This window comes from Delphinus delphis, chromosome 4, assembly GCF_949987515.2.
Source record: "Delphinus delphis chromosome 4, mDelDel1.2, whole genome shotgun sequence".
NCBI lineage: Eukaryota > Metazoa > Chordata > Mammalia > Artiodactyla > Delphinidae > Delphinus > Delphinus delphis.
This window is the reverse complement of record NC_082686.1, coordinates 82,879,807-82,894,245: the sequence shown is the minus strand read 5'-3', so window position 1 is coordinate 82,894,245 and position 14,439 is coordinate 82,879,807. Positions and strand designations below refer to the sequence as shown.

Sequence of the window (14,439 nt, the reverse complement as noted above, 5' to 3'; positions counted from 1 at the left end):
CTCTCCCTGTCATCGTGTTTCATCCAGTCACTCTTTCTTGTAACTGGGCACCCCCTAGCCTCAGATACAGCCTGGGCCCCCTTCTCCTGGAGAAGTTCCTTCCCTGACTCCTTACTGGGCAAATTCCGGCCCACGCTGATAAAAAAGAGTTACAAGGCCCACTCCCTTCCCTAGAGTTTGGGTCCCCCACCCCAGTGACACAAGCAGAAGCAAAAGGTTTCTCAAACACTAAGTTGCAGTGGTGGCTGTAAGTCGGCGCAGATCCCCAGGACCCCTGCTTCTAATGACACTGAGGGACAGCGCTGGGGTGGGGGTGGCTGGACACCCAGGGTCAGATGAGCAAAGGTCCCAACTCCTGCTTGACCCATCCTCCCGTAAGGCTCCTGTGCCCCAGGGTGGCAGGCCACATTTTTCCAGAGAATCCACTGAGGGGTTCCTGCTAGTGCTGGATTGCCAGCTCCCAGGGGTAAGGGCCAGAGCTGGGTTTGGGTCTGATCATCTTCCTAGCAGTGCCATGCCCATAGTGGAGACAGAAGGAATGTCTCAGATGGTGGAGACTCAGCGCAGAAAGAGAAAGTTCAAGCATGTGAGTGGTGCTGGGAAGGGGTAGTAGGGTGCTGAGACTTGGACCCAAGTGGCAGTGGGGAGGAGCAAAGAAAACGTTGGTGGGGGGAGTAAAGGGAAGGACACCTGGAACAGGCACCTGAAGTCCTTGTCGTCTGCAGGCCCCCAGCCTCAGCCAGAAACCTGCATGCAGCGTTCCACCCTTTAGTACTCCAGGCTCTCAGGCCCTCGAGTCTCAGTTTCCCCAGCTCAGAGGGCTGGGGCGGGCTTAGGGTAGCCCCCCCCCCGCCCCCGTCCCCGTCCTCGCGCTTCCACGGGTAACCAGGAGCAGCGGTCCGGGAGCACACTCCTCAGGGCTCTGCTGGCTTCACTTACCAGGGTCTGCTCGTACTGCAGCGCCCGTGGCTCCATCCCTTCCTCCGCCGCCGCCGCCCCCGCCGCCGCCGCCATCTCCGCTCACAGCCCTCTGGCCTCCCGCCGCGGCTCGGGCTCTGGCCCGGACTCGCCTCCCGGCCCGCAGAGCCCGCGCCCACACCCGTCCTGTCCCCGTAGCCTGGGCGGCCGAGTGCAGAGTGCGGCGGGCCCCAGGCGGGCGCCGCTGGCGCAACCTCCCGCTCTCGTCCCCGCCTCGGCGGGCGGGCCGAGGGCGGTGCCCACCGTGCTGCTCCGCCCGCCGGCCCATCTAAGGGAGCCGGCCCAACGCGGCCGGGGTCCGCGTTGGGGCCGCCTCCCTGGCTCGGGAGGGGCGGCAGGGGGCGCCTGGAACGCGTGAGCCCGGACCCAGTCTCTGCCGAGGCGGGTGGTTGAGAGCGGCGCCCGGGCCAGGGCGGGGGCGGGTCCACTGGCACGTGGAGGGGCCGGGCGGGGTCTGTGGCTCTCCGCGCCCGGCCGGGAGGGGCGGGACTCGCCGGGGCTCTGTAGGGCCTGGGGCCGGGGGCTGCCGAGCCGTCTAAGTCAGACTTTCAGGCCCAATCCCTCAGGAACGGCGTCCTCTCTTGCTTCTTCGCTGGGGCCAAGGGCTCAGACCGGCCTGGCAGGGCCCCTCCACTCCGTCGGGGGTGAGAAACAAAGCTGGGGGGACTCGGAGGGGGACGCTAGGCCCAGAAGGGGAGTGCTTGGAACTGGGACCCTCGGTCTCTCTCATCCCCTTCCTTTCTCTTTGCCTTCTTCGCGGCTCCCCGAGGGTAGGTGCACTTGGAGCAACTTGGCCTTAGGCTTGTGCGGGGGTGGAGGTGGAGAGGGAACGGGAAGGGGTGAGACCAGAGGGAAGGGAGGTCTAGGTGCCTGGGAGTCGGGCGTGGGGGGACAGAGGTCGCTTCTCCCTGGCAGGGCCCAAGGAGAAATCCGAGTAGCTGCTCACGTCTAGCCGCCAAGGGGGAACGGCCTGCTGGCGCTCTGCGCTCTGCGTTCTCTGTAAGGGTCCGAAGAAGGATAGAGCAGTGGGTGGGGTGAGCACAGGTGGATGGGCAGTGTCAGAGATAGTGTGAGGGGGAAGGGCCAGTGTCCAGGAAACAGGCAGTGTGCCGGAGGAGGCAGCACCAGGGTGAAGGGGCACGTGGGAGCAGCGGGGGTTCCCAGGAGGAGGGAGCAGTGTCCAGGAAGGGGGAAGTGTGAGAGCCGGCACCCTAGAGGAAGGGGCAATGTAAAGGAAGAGGTGGTATCCGTAGGAGAGGATTGTGTCAGGATGAAGGAGCACATAGGAGAGCTTGTCCAGGAGAGGGTCGTGGCGGGGGTGGGGGGAAAGGGCAGAACCGAGCTTAAGGGGCAGTGCTCAAGGAGGGCAGTGGGTGGGTGTTAATGCCTGCTGAAGGGGCGGTGTAAGGGAAGAGAGTAGGGGTGGGGACGATGCAGGCTTTCCTCTTTCCCATGGTGACATCATGGCAAATTCCCAAACTGGACGGACCCGGCTCAGGTGACAGCCATATGGGCCAAGACGGCCCGGGCCGGCCCGGGCCGGCCTGGTTGCCAGCTGGAGGGGCTGGGTCCTGAGACCTGTCGGGCCAGCGCCCTGGGGGCGGGGTTCTTCTCCGCTCGCCTTTCGCACGGACTGTGCCCTCGGCGGTCAGGCGGACGGGCACGGTAGGGTACGGGCCGGGCTTCTCTGGGCCAAGGATCAAGGTCCCTGGCTTGGGTAGGCCCCCAAGCATTCCAGTCTTCCTGACCTGGCTTCTGAAGAGGGCGCAGGAGAGCCACTGGAGAGAGCCGGACAAGACGCCGCCTCGGCCGGAGGTGGGACCTATCGTGTTGCCGCCCGGGGCGGAGTTATTTGGACCTGAGACCCGCCCTTAATACTGCAGCCTCTCGGAAAGAATCGTTCGGGGCGGAAGTTAAGAAGCCCCGAGAGCTAGGTGGCGGAAGTGGCCGCGTTCCCTTTTGTCCGTGCGCATGCGTTATTCTATTTCTTAGCCGCCGCTCTTGAAGCGCTGCCTTTTCCTTTCTCCTCTTTACCTCCACGCGACGGGGTGCGCGTACCCCTAGTCGTCGTGGTCGGGCGCTCAGCCCCTCCACTGTTTTCGTGGCCCCCTCACCATGGCGGGCATCCTGTTTGAGGATATTTTTGATGTAAAAGACATTGACCCGGAGGGCAAAAAGTTTGACCGAGGTAAGTAAGATTTGGAGGGGCTGTTTGGGGGAAGGGGCTAATCTCCTCGGGGACACGCCCCTGGGCCTCTCGTCCACCCATTTCACGTAGCCTACCCCTACCGGCAGGTCTTGGCGTAGGGACCTTTCTCAGGAAACATTTTTACAGATGAGGAAACGGAGACTCCGGGCTCTCCCTGGCTTCACACAAGCTGTGCCCAGTGCCTGGATGGCCTTTTCTCCGGGCATCTTTCTAATCGCTACCCACTCTGTGCTAGGCGCTGTACTGTGCACCTTACACACACTTTATCTTACGTATTCCTTTCAAGAGCCTGCATGAGGTAGGTGGTGTCTTACCCATTTTGCTCTGAGAGACAAAGCAACCCACGCAAGGCTGTACAGCGAATAATCCGACCTCCAGAGCCCTTCGCCCTCAGAGTCTTTAGCTCTTTGTGAAATCCTCTCGGAGATAGAGTTGACTGGTTAGTGTACAACTCTTTATTATGTCATTGATCAATAATTGTCTTTGGTGTCTCTTCTTTTGCCTAGAGACTGGGATGTTTTTTGGGACAAAACCCAGTTCTTACACAAGTTGATAATCCCCTTAGCAGAGGACCTGGCACAGAAAGATAAAACCTTTGGATGAATGAATAACTTGCCCCAAATCAGGTGGTTTCTTAACCACCTAGGTAGGCCTAGAACCTGGATATTATTTGTTGCCAGAGGATCTTTGATTTTTTTCTGGGGATTCTATCCGCTTGCCATAGGTTGTGTCCCCTTTCCTTCTTGCATATGTGGTTCTTTTTTTAATTTATTTTTGGCTGCGTTGGGTCTTCGTTGCTGCACTCAGGCTTCTCATTGTGGTGGCTTCTCTTGTTGCGGAGCACGGGCTCTAGGCGCGAGGGCTCAGTAGTTGTGGCATGTCGGCTCAGTAGTTGTAGCTCATGGGCTCTAGAGCACAGGCTCGGTAGTTGTGGTGCACGGGCTTAGTTGCTCTGTGGCATGTGGGATCTTCCCAGACCAGGGCTCGAACCCGTGTCCCCTGCATTGGCAGGCGGATTCTTAACCACTGCGCCACCAGGGAAGTCCCTGCATATGTGAGTCTGACTGAGCCTGCACGTCTACGAGAGGCCAGTGGATACAGGTTGGGTTAGATTGAGTATTCTATTGCATCCAGCCCCCACAAAGTAGGAGTCTGCCCTGCGCTGTAGGGTCTGCCTTGGGCCAGGCAATGACCTCTGCCACTCTTTCCCTGTTTCCTTCCAGTGTCTCGACTGCATTGTGAGAGTGAATCTTTCAAGATGGACCTCATATTAGATGTAAACATTCAGATTTACCCTGTAGACTTGGGTAAGTATTGAACATAAACAACAGCAGGAGGCTTTTTGCCATTTCCGCTGTTCTTCACCCTCTGATGCTGCTGTTATTTTTCAGGTGACAAGTTCCGGTTGGTCATAGCCAGTACTTTGTATGAAGATGGTACTCTGGATGATGGTGAATACAACCCTACAGATGATAGGCCTTCCAGGTGAGGGAGTGGAGCAGGGAGTACTTGAAATATGCCTGAGGACTAAGTCGATAAGTGGTATAGAAAGACCTTACTTAATTCATAAAATAAATGATTATCAGCAGAATCTATGTAACCTTAAGGAAATTGCTGCACTTAAGAATTCAGACATTCAGGTGTTTATCCAAAGCAGTGATTACAGTGTGAGTTGTAGCTTTTTGATGGCAGAGGAAATGACCACTGAATGACCTAGGCTTTGTGGGCCTTGTGTCTTGGGAGGGAGTTTGGTGTGAGGCAGAGGCTTTCGAGCCCCACTCAGTTCACATCTCAGCTCTACCACTTATTTGTTGAATAACCTTAACCTCTTTCTTTTTTCTTATTGGCTGCGTTGGGTCTTTGTTGCTGCACCTGGGCTTTCTCTAGTTGCAGGGAGTGGGGGCTCAGTAGTTGCAGCATGTGGGCCCTAGAGCGCAGGCTCAGTAGTTGTGGCGCATGGGGCTTTGTTGCTCCGCAGCATGTGGGATCTTCCTGGACCAGGGATAGAACCCGTGTCCCTTGCATTGGTGGGGGATCCTTAACCACTGCGCCACCAGGGAAGTCCAACCTTAACCTCTTTCAACCTTAGTTTTCTCATCAGTAAAATATCGATGGTCATACCCAGCTCACAGGGTTACTCTGAGGACTAAATGACATTATGTTTGGAAAGTGCCTGTTGTTATGATGCTGGCACTTAGTTACCAGTTACCATTTTTAAAGGACCTCTTATTGTTGTTAACTACATTTAAGAATAACTGCCACTGTTGTTCCACAGGGCTGACCAATTTGAGTATGTAATGTATGGGAAAGTGTACAGGATTGAGGGAGATGAAACTTCTACTGAAGCAGCAACACGCCTGTAAGTTCCACGGCCTTGTGAGAGCCCTCGCCCCCTCCCTTTTGTGAGAATTTGGACTATGCTCTGAAAATTTGGACCATGCTCAGGCTTCCTGGGTTTCTTTCCCCAAGCACCTCAGACCTAGGTGGGACCCGGAAAGAAACTGTTTTGGGAACAATTTTCAGTCTGAAATGTAGATTGCTCCCTTTGCCCTCTGTCAGGACCTCAGGGCCTGGTGGTCCAAATGAGAAACTGGTAATCTAGCTGTGTGAAATGCCAAGGAAGGTTACTTCTCCAAGAACTAAATGCAGCATAAGTGATTAAACTGCTAGGCCTTTTTGTGTGTGTGTGTGTGTGTGTGTGTGTGTGTGTGTGTGTGTGTGTGTGTGTGTCTGTGTGTGTGTATGTGTATGTTTTGCTACTCTGCAATCCAATCCCTAGTTCTTTGGTTTCTCTGCCCAACTATTTTTTTCTTTTCTTTAAAATCTTATTAAAACAACATGTGCCCTTTGTAAGAAATTTGAAAAGCAGAGAAGTAACGTGAAGAAGGAAAAAATCACCTATAATTCTATAACCAGAGGGAATCTTTTACATAAACATTCTTGAATGTTCTAGGGTTTTTTTTTCCTCTGTACTTTTTTCTTTGAGCTCATGTTGTTTATTACAATGTTTTGTTCTGTTCTTTTTGCTTAATGTTATGTAAAACATGTTTCCCCATGTCCATTTTAAGCTATTCCTAAACATTTTAATAGCTATATAACATTCCAGTAAATGGATATATCTTAATTGATTTGACCATTTCCTTTATTCTGGGCATGGGGTATTTTCCACTTTTGCCGATATAAAGAACAGTTTGGTTCCTGATGACAATACTCTAGAAGGATGCCTTTTTGTTCTTAGATTGGGTTGGAGAGCTGCTGAGTAACAGTTGCTATGGAGCTCAGACTCATGGGACTGGGTCTTCTGTTTCAGCTCTGCCTACGTGTCCTATGGGGGCCTGCTCATGAGGCTGCAGGGTGATGCCAACAATCTGCATGGATTTGAAGTGGATTCCAGAGTTTATCTGCTGATGAAGAAACTGGCCTTCTGAACCACCCAGGGAGCCAGCCTTGCTGCTTACTCACGCACGTCATGGACGTTCGTTCAAGCCCGAGTAGCAGTTGCTGTTGTTCACCTGTTCAGGAGGGGCTGGCTCTCTGTCCACTGTGGGTGCATCTTTAGGAGGTCTGGACTCAATGGGAAACTGACTTGCCTGCAAAAGACCCAGTGGGAGAGCTTAAAATGAATCAGAAGTTGTTTTATCTATATGATTTTTTTAATTAAAGTTTACTTTTTCAGACTCTTTTCCCCTCTTTTTTAGCAAAGTTTTTTCCATTTATTTTAAAATCATTTTTTCCAGTTTGCCTATGGTATATTATGTTTCTGGCCCACAGCCAGATGGTCACATGTCAATGTAGGATCTGTCCCAACCTTTTGGTATCGGGGTTCAGGGTTATCTCCGTCTCCTGGCTGACTACCCCCAATATCTATCCTCCAATGTGATTTTCTGTCTGGGAGAGAGAGTGTTGTGCTTTTGGCTCCTGAGGGCACCACCCATTTGGCATAGAATCCTGAATAGGCAAGGAGCTCTGCTCGTGTTCTTCTAACACTTTCAGTTTCTCAGGAAGTCAGGTCACGTTGACTTGAATGAGTTGCTTGCATAGCCTGGAAATGTTCGTCATTTTTATGGAAGCTTTGAGATGAGGCTTTTCGACACATGCATAGGACACAACTCTGAAGAGGAGAGGAAGAACGATTTGGTGGTTGTGGAAGCGGGTGGAGGAGTTAGCTCTCTGCTTTACATTCTAGTGGTGACCTGGAGGGAGGGTAAGTGGTGGTGGTTTTTACCAGTGACACTGAACAGGGAGCTGCCTCACAGACCAGTGAAGTAGACAGGGCAGCAATACCAATGAGGTTTGGCAGTTCAGTGCCAGTGCCTGGGACAATACAGCAGTCTGACTGCAGTCACTAATTTATCAGTGGGGGAAGAACAAAGTTGAGGAAATGGCGATGCTTACAAGGACTCCAGCATCGGAGCTGCGTCTTCAGCCTGGCATTTGAGGTCTCAGACAGTACATGGGACTCTGATTTCCCCTGGGAAGTTCAGGGTAACAATCCAGAAAGATCATAAGTGTGTATTACGTAGTTGTCTCTTTTTGTTTTTGCGGTACACGGGCCTCTCACTGTTGTGGCCTCTCCTGTTGTGGAGCACAGGCTCCGGACGCGCAGGCTCAGCGGCCATGGCTCACGGGCCTAGCCGCTCCGCGGCATGTGGGATCTTCCCAGACCGGGGCACAAACCCGCGTCCCCTGCATCGGCAGGGGGACTCTCAACCACTGCGCCACCAGGGAAGCCCAGTAGTTGTCTCTTTTGATCTCCCTTTTTTGCCATGAGAGTTGGTCCTCCTGCTGGGATGCCTGGGGTATTTCCTTCCCCATCATTTTCAAGTCTTCACAGGAGGTGTTAGAAATAGTATTTAGGGAAATGGGTTGAAAATGAATGGCCTCTGTAGGGGGGAGGAAAAGGTATTTCTTTTGCTTTACTGTGGGGTGGGGGTGAGGGGAGAGGGAAGTAGGAGATGAAGTGGGAGTTGGGATGAATTTTTATAGAATCGTAGAACCTCTTCCGTGCAGTCAAATTTTTTTGTAGGGGTTGGAGAAGGATGGATTTAGGTAGGAGAAGGGAGAACCTAATTACCGATAACAGTTTGCAGGGTAGCTAATAGTTTGCGGGGTAGTGTAGCAGACTGTCCTAGCTGCCGTGGGGTGGCAGAAGAAAGAGAACTGGGGTACAGTTGAATAGAGATAAGAGCGTCCTCGTTGTAACAGGTTTTTGTCTTTTCTGTAAAGGGAAGAAGGGACTGAATCAGCCCGATAGAATGATTTGGGAATGGGTTAGATGCTCAGGAGAGGCAAGTTAGTTCCCACTGGAGAAGCCCATGGGTTATTTACGTTTGCCCTAGGGTAAGTCAAATGCCAGTACTGGATGCCTGGAACTTTCTGGCTACATACTTCTTGCAGTTTTGCCATCTTTGTCTCTCAGCTGACTGTCTGAAAACCCTTAATTCTTTGTCTCTGGTCCCTTTGGCATCTCTTGTACTGGGTGCTGGCTTTCATGTGCCATAAAATGTTTCATTTGATCATTAAATTTAACCTACTTTAATATTTCAGTAAGTTAAAATTTCCACTTACTATTCTCTTGACTCCATGCTGGAATTTGTAGTGTGGATGAACTGATTTTCTCCCACGGAGAAACTGACACCATCCGAGATTTGGACGGCACTTCTGAGCTTGGTGCATTTGTTGACTTTTTCTCCATGGCAACCGTTCTGTCCATGGGGTGGTGGGGGGAGACACCTGGAGATGCCTAAATTGGTCACCCCACCAAGAGCTTTGGTTTTCTACTCAGAACTCTTTAACTGTCGATGTGTACTCCCTAAGGACTTGGAAATTTTTTCCAATAAATAGAGTCACTGACTGATATACTGGACAGTGCACCACACTGGGGAATGTATGGGCTCCAGACTAAGTCATCCTAGGGTGTTTCTTTTCCTGTTCACAGGCTGTGAAACCATTGGGAACTTGCCGGGCTTCTCTGAGCCTGTTTCCTCATCCGTAAAGCAGAGATGATAATACCTACCTTATAGAGATGTGTGAGTGTTAAAAAAGATAATATGCATAAGTTTCTTGACATACTGGCTTTCATTCTACTGTTTTGGAATGCCTTTAATGACCCTGGGGTTTTGTGGTAGTGTTTGGAACCCTAGGTTTCTGGCTCCTCTACCTACATGCTAACTTTTCCTGTCCTTTGGGGAGTTGAGGTGGGAGAAGAAAAAGCTTCCATTAGTTTTCCTACAGACACCTCTGGAGGTAGTGTTGACCTTGCAGTGGAGTGCTTGGGGCAATATAAACCTTCCCAAGCACCATGGTGGCATTTATTCAGAAAGCCCCATAAGCCTGGGCTTCTTTTCTAGAGATCCCCTGGCAGAGTTTATGGTGTCACACAGGGTTGCTTTTTAGATACTATACGCTTCTGGGAATTGGGAAATGAGCCTTCAACTTGCACTTGACTTGTGCTTGTCCCTCCTGCTGTGTGAGCTCTAGGAGACTGACTCAAGCCACTTCCTGCATTTCCCCCTGACCTCCACAGGAGGGAGGCAGGAACCCACGCCTGGTGAAGCTTCCTGCTGAGCTGCTGAAGTGCTGGCTGTTTGCTCAGCTGTCACATCCAGGTCTCATCTTGTCTGACTGACCCGTCTGCACAGCCTTACCTGTAAGGCTCTCCAAAGCTTCCTGTTAGCTTTTTCTCAGGGAGGGGGGATCTGTTGCCCATGAGAAGAACATCTTCCCCTCGCTTTGCAGGTAGCTTTTGGGTCCTCTCCTTTATTCTGTCTTTATACAGTCTCAGGTTTGTCTATTGCTTAGGAACTGCTTTTCTGAGAGACTTCTCATTCATTTCTCAAGAGTAAGGATCTCCTAAGAAAAGCAGATTAGAGCCCCATTAAGAATGATAATAAAGGGGGTAAAGAGACTAACCTTAGTTCTGAGCAGAAAACCAAAGCTTTTTTTTTGTCATAAGCCCTACCTCTGTTCAGAAGCTAGGCCAGGCCAGGCCTTTGCAGAATTCTCATATGAAAAAGAGTATACAGAGAAATAGTAAGTTATAAATTTGTGCAGAAGATAGACCAGAGATAACTAACTGCTCTGGTGAACATTATTAATAGTTAAAAAAAATAGCTTTTGTAGTTTTATGGCATGTAGTAAAAAAATTATACTTTTTCTGTCCTGCATGTCTCCCTTCACCAGGGCTTTGGGTTTCAGGTGAAAGCAGGAAATCTGGTAAAGGCATACCTCGGAGATATTGCAGGTTCAGTTCCAGACCACCACAATAAAGTGAATATCACAATAAAGCGAGTCACACAAATTTTTTGGTTTTTTTTTTTGTTTCCCAGTTATGTTTACATGATACTGTAGTCTATTAACTGTAATAGTATTATGTCTAAAAAAAAAAAGCAATGTACATACCTTCATTCAAAAATACTTTATTGCTAAAAAATGCTAACCATCATCTGACAACACAGGGTTGCCACAAACCTTCAATTTGTAAAAAATGCAGTATCTGTAAAGCATAATAAAATGAAGCACAATAAAATGAGGTATGCCTGTATAGCTGCAGTTGTCTCCCAGGGCCTCTCCTCCGAGTAAGGGGATTGTACTTGGGAGGCGATGCTGATGTCGGCAGTGCCGGAGTACCTTACTCTTCCTGAGACAGATTCCGGAAGTGAGAGTGGGCTGCAACTAGAAGATGACTGGTAGAGTTGGGTGTGATGGCAGAGGGGTCAGGAAGCATGGGTTGGAGCTGGACCCTGGGGATGGGCAAGGTGGGTGAAGGAGAGAAGAGTGTGTACTGTCCAGGAGGAGGATGGGCTGGGGAAGGAGACTCTCCAGGCTGGAGGTAGGGTGACAGGGAGTCCATGTCTGAAGTTTCCGGAGGAATATCCGGGGCTCTTAGGGCCCTGGGTGTGGGTCCAGGAAAGAGTCCGTGAATTCCACTCAGGGGTCCATGTGTCCTGTTCAGGTGTCCAGGGATTTGGTCTAGGGACCTGGAGGTTTGGTTCAGCAGACCAGGAATCTTGGCTCTGAATCCCTGCAGCCTGTTCAGAAGTCCAGAGCCAGTAGTTCTGGCTGAGACACTGGAGTTTGTCTCCAACAATCCAGAAGTCCTGTTTGGGAGCTTGTTCAGTATGAGAAATGGAGAGGTGTTCCCCGGGATAGCTGTGGTAGGTGGGGCCCGCTTGGCACAGAGGGTGGGTCCCACTACAAGCAGCAGGAAACGCACCTTTCCTCGGAGCAGTCGTTGGAAGCTCAGGAAGATGGCACTGGGATCCTTGTGAGCTGTGGTCCTGCCCTGCACAGAAAGCTGAGGGCAGAGGATGGGCCTGAGGCCAGAGACCTGGGCCAGATATCATGCCTCCCTGTCTATGTGGGAAAGATAAGGTACCAGAACCCAGGCTTTGTGGCTGGAGGGAGCACTCCTTGGCAGGTCAGCTCTTCCACCCTCAAGATTTCTAAAATTCCCCTTTCTTCCCTCAGGTCTTCTGAGGGGACCGAGTCAGAAAAGAAAGACAACTTCTATAGTTCCCTTGACTGGGGACTTACCTGGGTTCCTAGGAGGCCCTGCAGGGCCCCAAGGAGGAGGCGGACCTGTCCAGAAAGCTGCACCAGTAGGGATGAGAGGCAAGTGGGTCCCAGTTGTCCCCGCGCTGCCATCACTGCCTCCAGCAGAAGGGTCGAGGCTCCCAGAACGTCCTGTGCCTTGGTCTGTTCCTGGGAAAGAGATGGAAGAGAGAAACGGACAGCTTCAAAGGGTATGCTAATAGCGGGTGGGGAGCCTGTAAGAGTAGCCAGCAGAATGAATCATAGGAGCTGAGAATTGGACAGGACCTAGGTCCCACCCAGTACAGGAATTCCTTCAGTCTCCCGACAATTGGTCATCAGCCTCTGCTTGAATAACGCCAGTGTCCAGTAACGCAGCCTGGTCTCACATGTAATTTCAGTGAGAAAAGCTCTTTTTTTTTTTTTTCTTACATTATGCTGAAATCTGCCCTATTATAGCTTTTACTTCTTGGTTCTAGTGCTGCAAATCTACTCTTTCTGCTACAAAATCAGGATCATATGATTAAAAAAAATTAATGTAGATATAAGACCATCATAAAGATTATAAAGATGAAGGGAAGGGGCTTGCTGATAAATGGCAGAGCTAGAGCTACAGGGGATCACTAGCAATTACACTTCCTCCCTGTCCCAATCCCCCAGAAGACCTGAGGGAAGCAAGGGAATTCTAGGGATCTTGAGGGTAGAGGAGCTGACCTTCTAAGCAGCACTCCCTCCTGGTAGGTTTCCTGAGTGTGTCTCAGACTGAAGCACTTCATGCTCTACCACAAGACTGACACTCTTCTCCAAGCTAATCACACAAGCTTTATTATTTTTTTAAACCATTCCTTGCATAACATATTTTCTGACCTCTCACTGTTCAGGTTGCTTTCCTCCTTTTGGAAACATGCTAGTTTACTATGGTCCCTCTGAGTAAATTAGCATGTTTCTAAAAGAGGATGGCTAGTACTCAGTGCAGTAGTTTAAGTGCAGTCCACTCATAATAGAGTTTTTTAGGAATATTTCTACAATGTGGATGTTAAACATCTAAAGCCACCTATGATCCCTACCTTTTTAAGTAGCTACTTCAATAATGTTGTTACAATGCTAAGTTTGGGGTCAATCCAACCCTCCCAGGTCCTTTTCATAGTAAGTACTAGGGCTAGAAGTTTATATGAGGTACGTAGGGACACTGTGGCCTGAAAGCTGGAATAGGATTTTATTCAATTACTTTTCACATCTAGAATTTTATATACATCTCTGTTAAATTTCACCTTGTTTTTGACCTAGACTTTTAGCAGTTTGAACCTTAATTCTGTTTTTTGTTATTTTAGCTGTGCATCCCAGTTTTGTGTCATCTGAGGATGACAGATCAGTCTTGCTTCTTCACACCAACTTAAGAAGGCCGAACAGAAATAGGTCAGAAGCATGGCCATGAGAGACTTCTATCCAGCTTTTCATGGTGATCAACTTTGACTCTATTTTATGTAGTGGACCACAAGCCATCATCTTGTCCAGAGGATATCCCCACAGTAGAATGTATGTTGGGTTAGGGTGGCCAAGCTGAAGGTGAGATCTTTTTAGGGAGCTCAGGAATTTTGAAAAATCCATGGGAATCAGTAGGAAACACATGAAGACAGGATTCGGGAAACCAAGGGAAAGGATGGCTTTCTTACTGTCTGGGTTTTCCATTCTCCCAAGCTGAAGTCCACAGCAGGCAGCAGGACGGGTGTGGACAAAGGGTTAACGTCTGGGCACTGGCTCTGTTGAAAAAGATTGGTGGGGGGATGGTGGAGAGGGCGCTGAAATAGAGGGGGTTATGGTGGCCCAATTACCAGGACAGGCTTCCATGAAATAGAACCAGACTAGAGCTTTTAAGAGAGGGTTTGATTGTAAACCATAATCCTTGTGAAGGGGTGGTAATTAGGCGGGGGGTGGTCTTACTGAAGACAATATTAGAAGAGTAGTGATCGGAGGGCATGAGAGGAAGTGATAGGAGTCAGGGTATCTCACCAGTTAGGTGGATAGCGGGGAGAGTGCTTGGGGATTCTCACCAGTCTGCTGTGAAGGACATGGGAGTCACGAAGCAGTTTATTTAGGAGTCGGGGGTCACAGGCAGGAGGAGCCGGGCTGGACAGTGTTAGTCTTGCAGTTAGGAGAGGCATGACCACGAGGAGCAATTCTTAGATGAGGAGAGGTGAGGTTGAAAGGGGCGGATAAGGAAGAAATCATTGTTGGGTGGTGGTCCAGGAATTCCCACTTAGGACCCAGACCTGAAATCCACGGAATCTGCCTCTCAGAGGCCTTACTCCTGGGAGATTGAGGTCCCCCCTGCCCCCGCACCCCAGCACATCTCCTTTCTCCTTCCCCTCTACCGAGTTCTGATTTGGCCCTAGGTCTCTCGAGGGTTTTCTTACCAGTCAGCTCCATTCTGGCCGGGCTGTGTGGCTGGAGCGGCTCCCTGTATGGGGCCTCTCCCCTGAATCCGTCCTGGGGCCATGGGGGCGGCTTGGGCTCTTGCACTTGTGGGCAGAGTGGGGTGGGGCGCAGGTGGGGCACAGGTGGGCCAAGGAGGAGGGTCTAGAATCTGTCCTGCAAGTGACAGGAATAATGAACATTATTGAATTTCAAGGAAAACACTCTGCCTGGCTGGTGGAACAGATGCTGGGAGGGTGTGAGATGCTGACCAGCCTAGAACTGCTAAAGCTCGGACTGCTCCCACA

At 50.6% G+C, this 14,439-nt stretch overlaps 3 protein-coding genes across 4 annotated transcripts in view; 1 reads left to right on the top strand and 2 right to left on the bottom strand.

Moving 5' to 3' along the window:
- The window catches only part of CLCN2 (chloride voltage-gated channel 2), a 13,526-nt gene extending 12,436 nt beyond the window's left edge, over positions 1-1,090 (bottom strand). The window contains 1 exon segment of the mRNA XM_060011011.1: positions 940-1,090. Coding sequence (XP_059866994.1) covers positions 940-1,014 — 75 coding nt within the window. The 5' untranslated portion in view covers positions 1,015-1,090.
- Positions 1,091-2,387: 1,297 nt separating this feature from the next.
- Positions 2,388-6,638, top strand: POLR2H (RNA polymerase II, I and III subunit H). Of its 2 annotated transcripts, XM_060011014.2 has the most exons (5): positions 2,391-3,166; positions 4,411-4,494; positions 4,579-4,672; positions 5,463-5,546; positions 6,498-6,638. In XM_060011014.2, the coding sequence occupies exons 1-5, from the start codon at positions 3,094-3,096 to the stop codon at positions 6,613-6,615; spliced, it is 453 nt and encodes a 150-aa protein (XP_059866997.1). In that variant the 5' UTR covers positions 2,391-3,093; the 3' UTR covers positions 6,616-6,638. The 2 variants fall into 2 exon arrangements, with proteins under 2 accessions (XP_059866998.1, XP_059866997.1); XM_060011015.2 differs by lacking the exon at positions 5,463-5,546 and having other exon boundaries at positions 2,388-3,166; positions 6,498-6,632.
- Positions 6,639-14,161, bottom strand: THPO (thrombopoietin). Its single transcript, XM_069540644.1, has 5 exons — positions 14,134-14,161; positions 13,771-13,898; positions 13,393-13,479; positions 11,723-11,890; positions 6,639-6,777 (listed from the first exon to the last, which is right to left on the bottom strand). The coding sequence occupies exons 1-5, from the start codon at positions 14,144-14,146 to the stop codon at positions 6,655-6,657; spliced, it is 519 nt and encodes a 172-aa protein (XP_069396745.1). The 5' UTR covers positions 14,147-14,161; the 3' UTR covers positions 6,639-6,654.
- Between the last annotated feature and the right edge of the window lie 278 nt (positions 14,162-14,439).

What these genes read in the sequence shown, in the direction of transcription:
- POLR2H (XM_060011014.2), top strand. Translation starts at nt 3,094, where the DNA reads ATGGCGGGCATCCTGTTTGAGGATATTTTTGATGTAAAAGACATTGAC. An exon ending in GATTTACCCTGTAGACTTGG is followed by an intron (nt 4,495 to 4,578) that starts GTAAGTATTGAA and finishes GTTATTTTTCAG; the next exon opens with GTGACAAGTTCCGGTTGGTC. An exon ending in ACTGAAGCAGCAACACGCCT is followed by an intron (nt 5,547 to 6,497) that starts GTAAGTTCCACG and finishes CTTCTGTTTCAG; the next exon opens with CTCTGCCTACGTGTCCTATG.
- THPO (XM_069540644.1), bottom strand. An exon ending in GAGAATGGAAAACCCAGACA is followed by an intron (nt 11,891 to 13,392) that starts GTAAGAAAGCCA and finishes TCTCTTTCCCAG; the next exon opens with GAACAGACCAAGGCACAGGA. An exon ending in AGGGCCTCCTAGGAACCCAG is followed by an intron (nt 6,778 to 11,722) that starts GTAAGTCCCCAG and finishes GGTCTTTTGCAG; the next exon opens with GCAAGTCAGTTTCCCATTGA.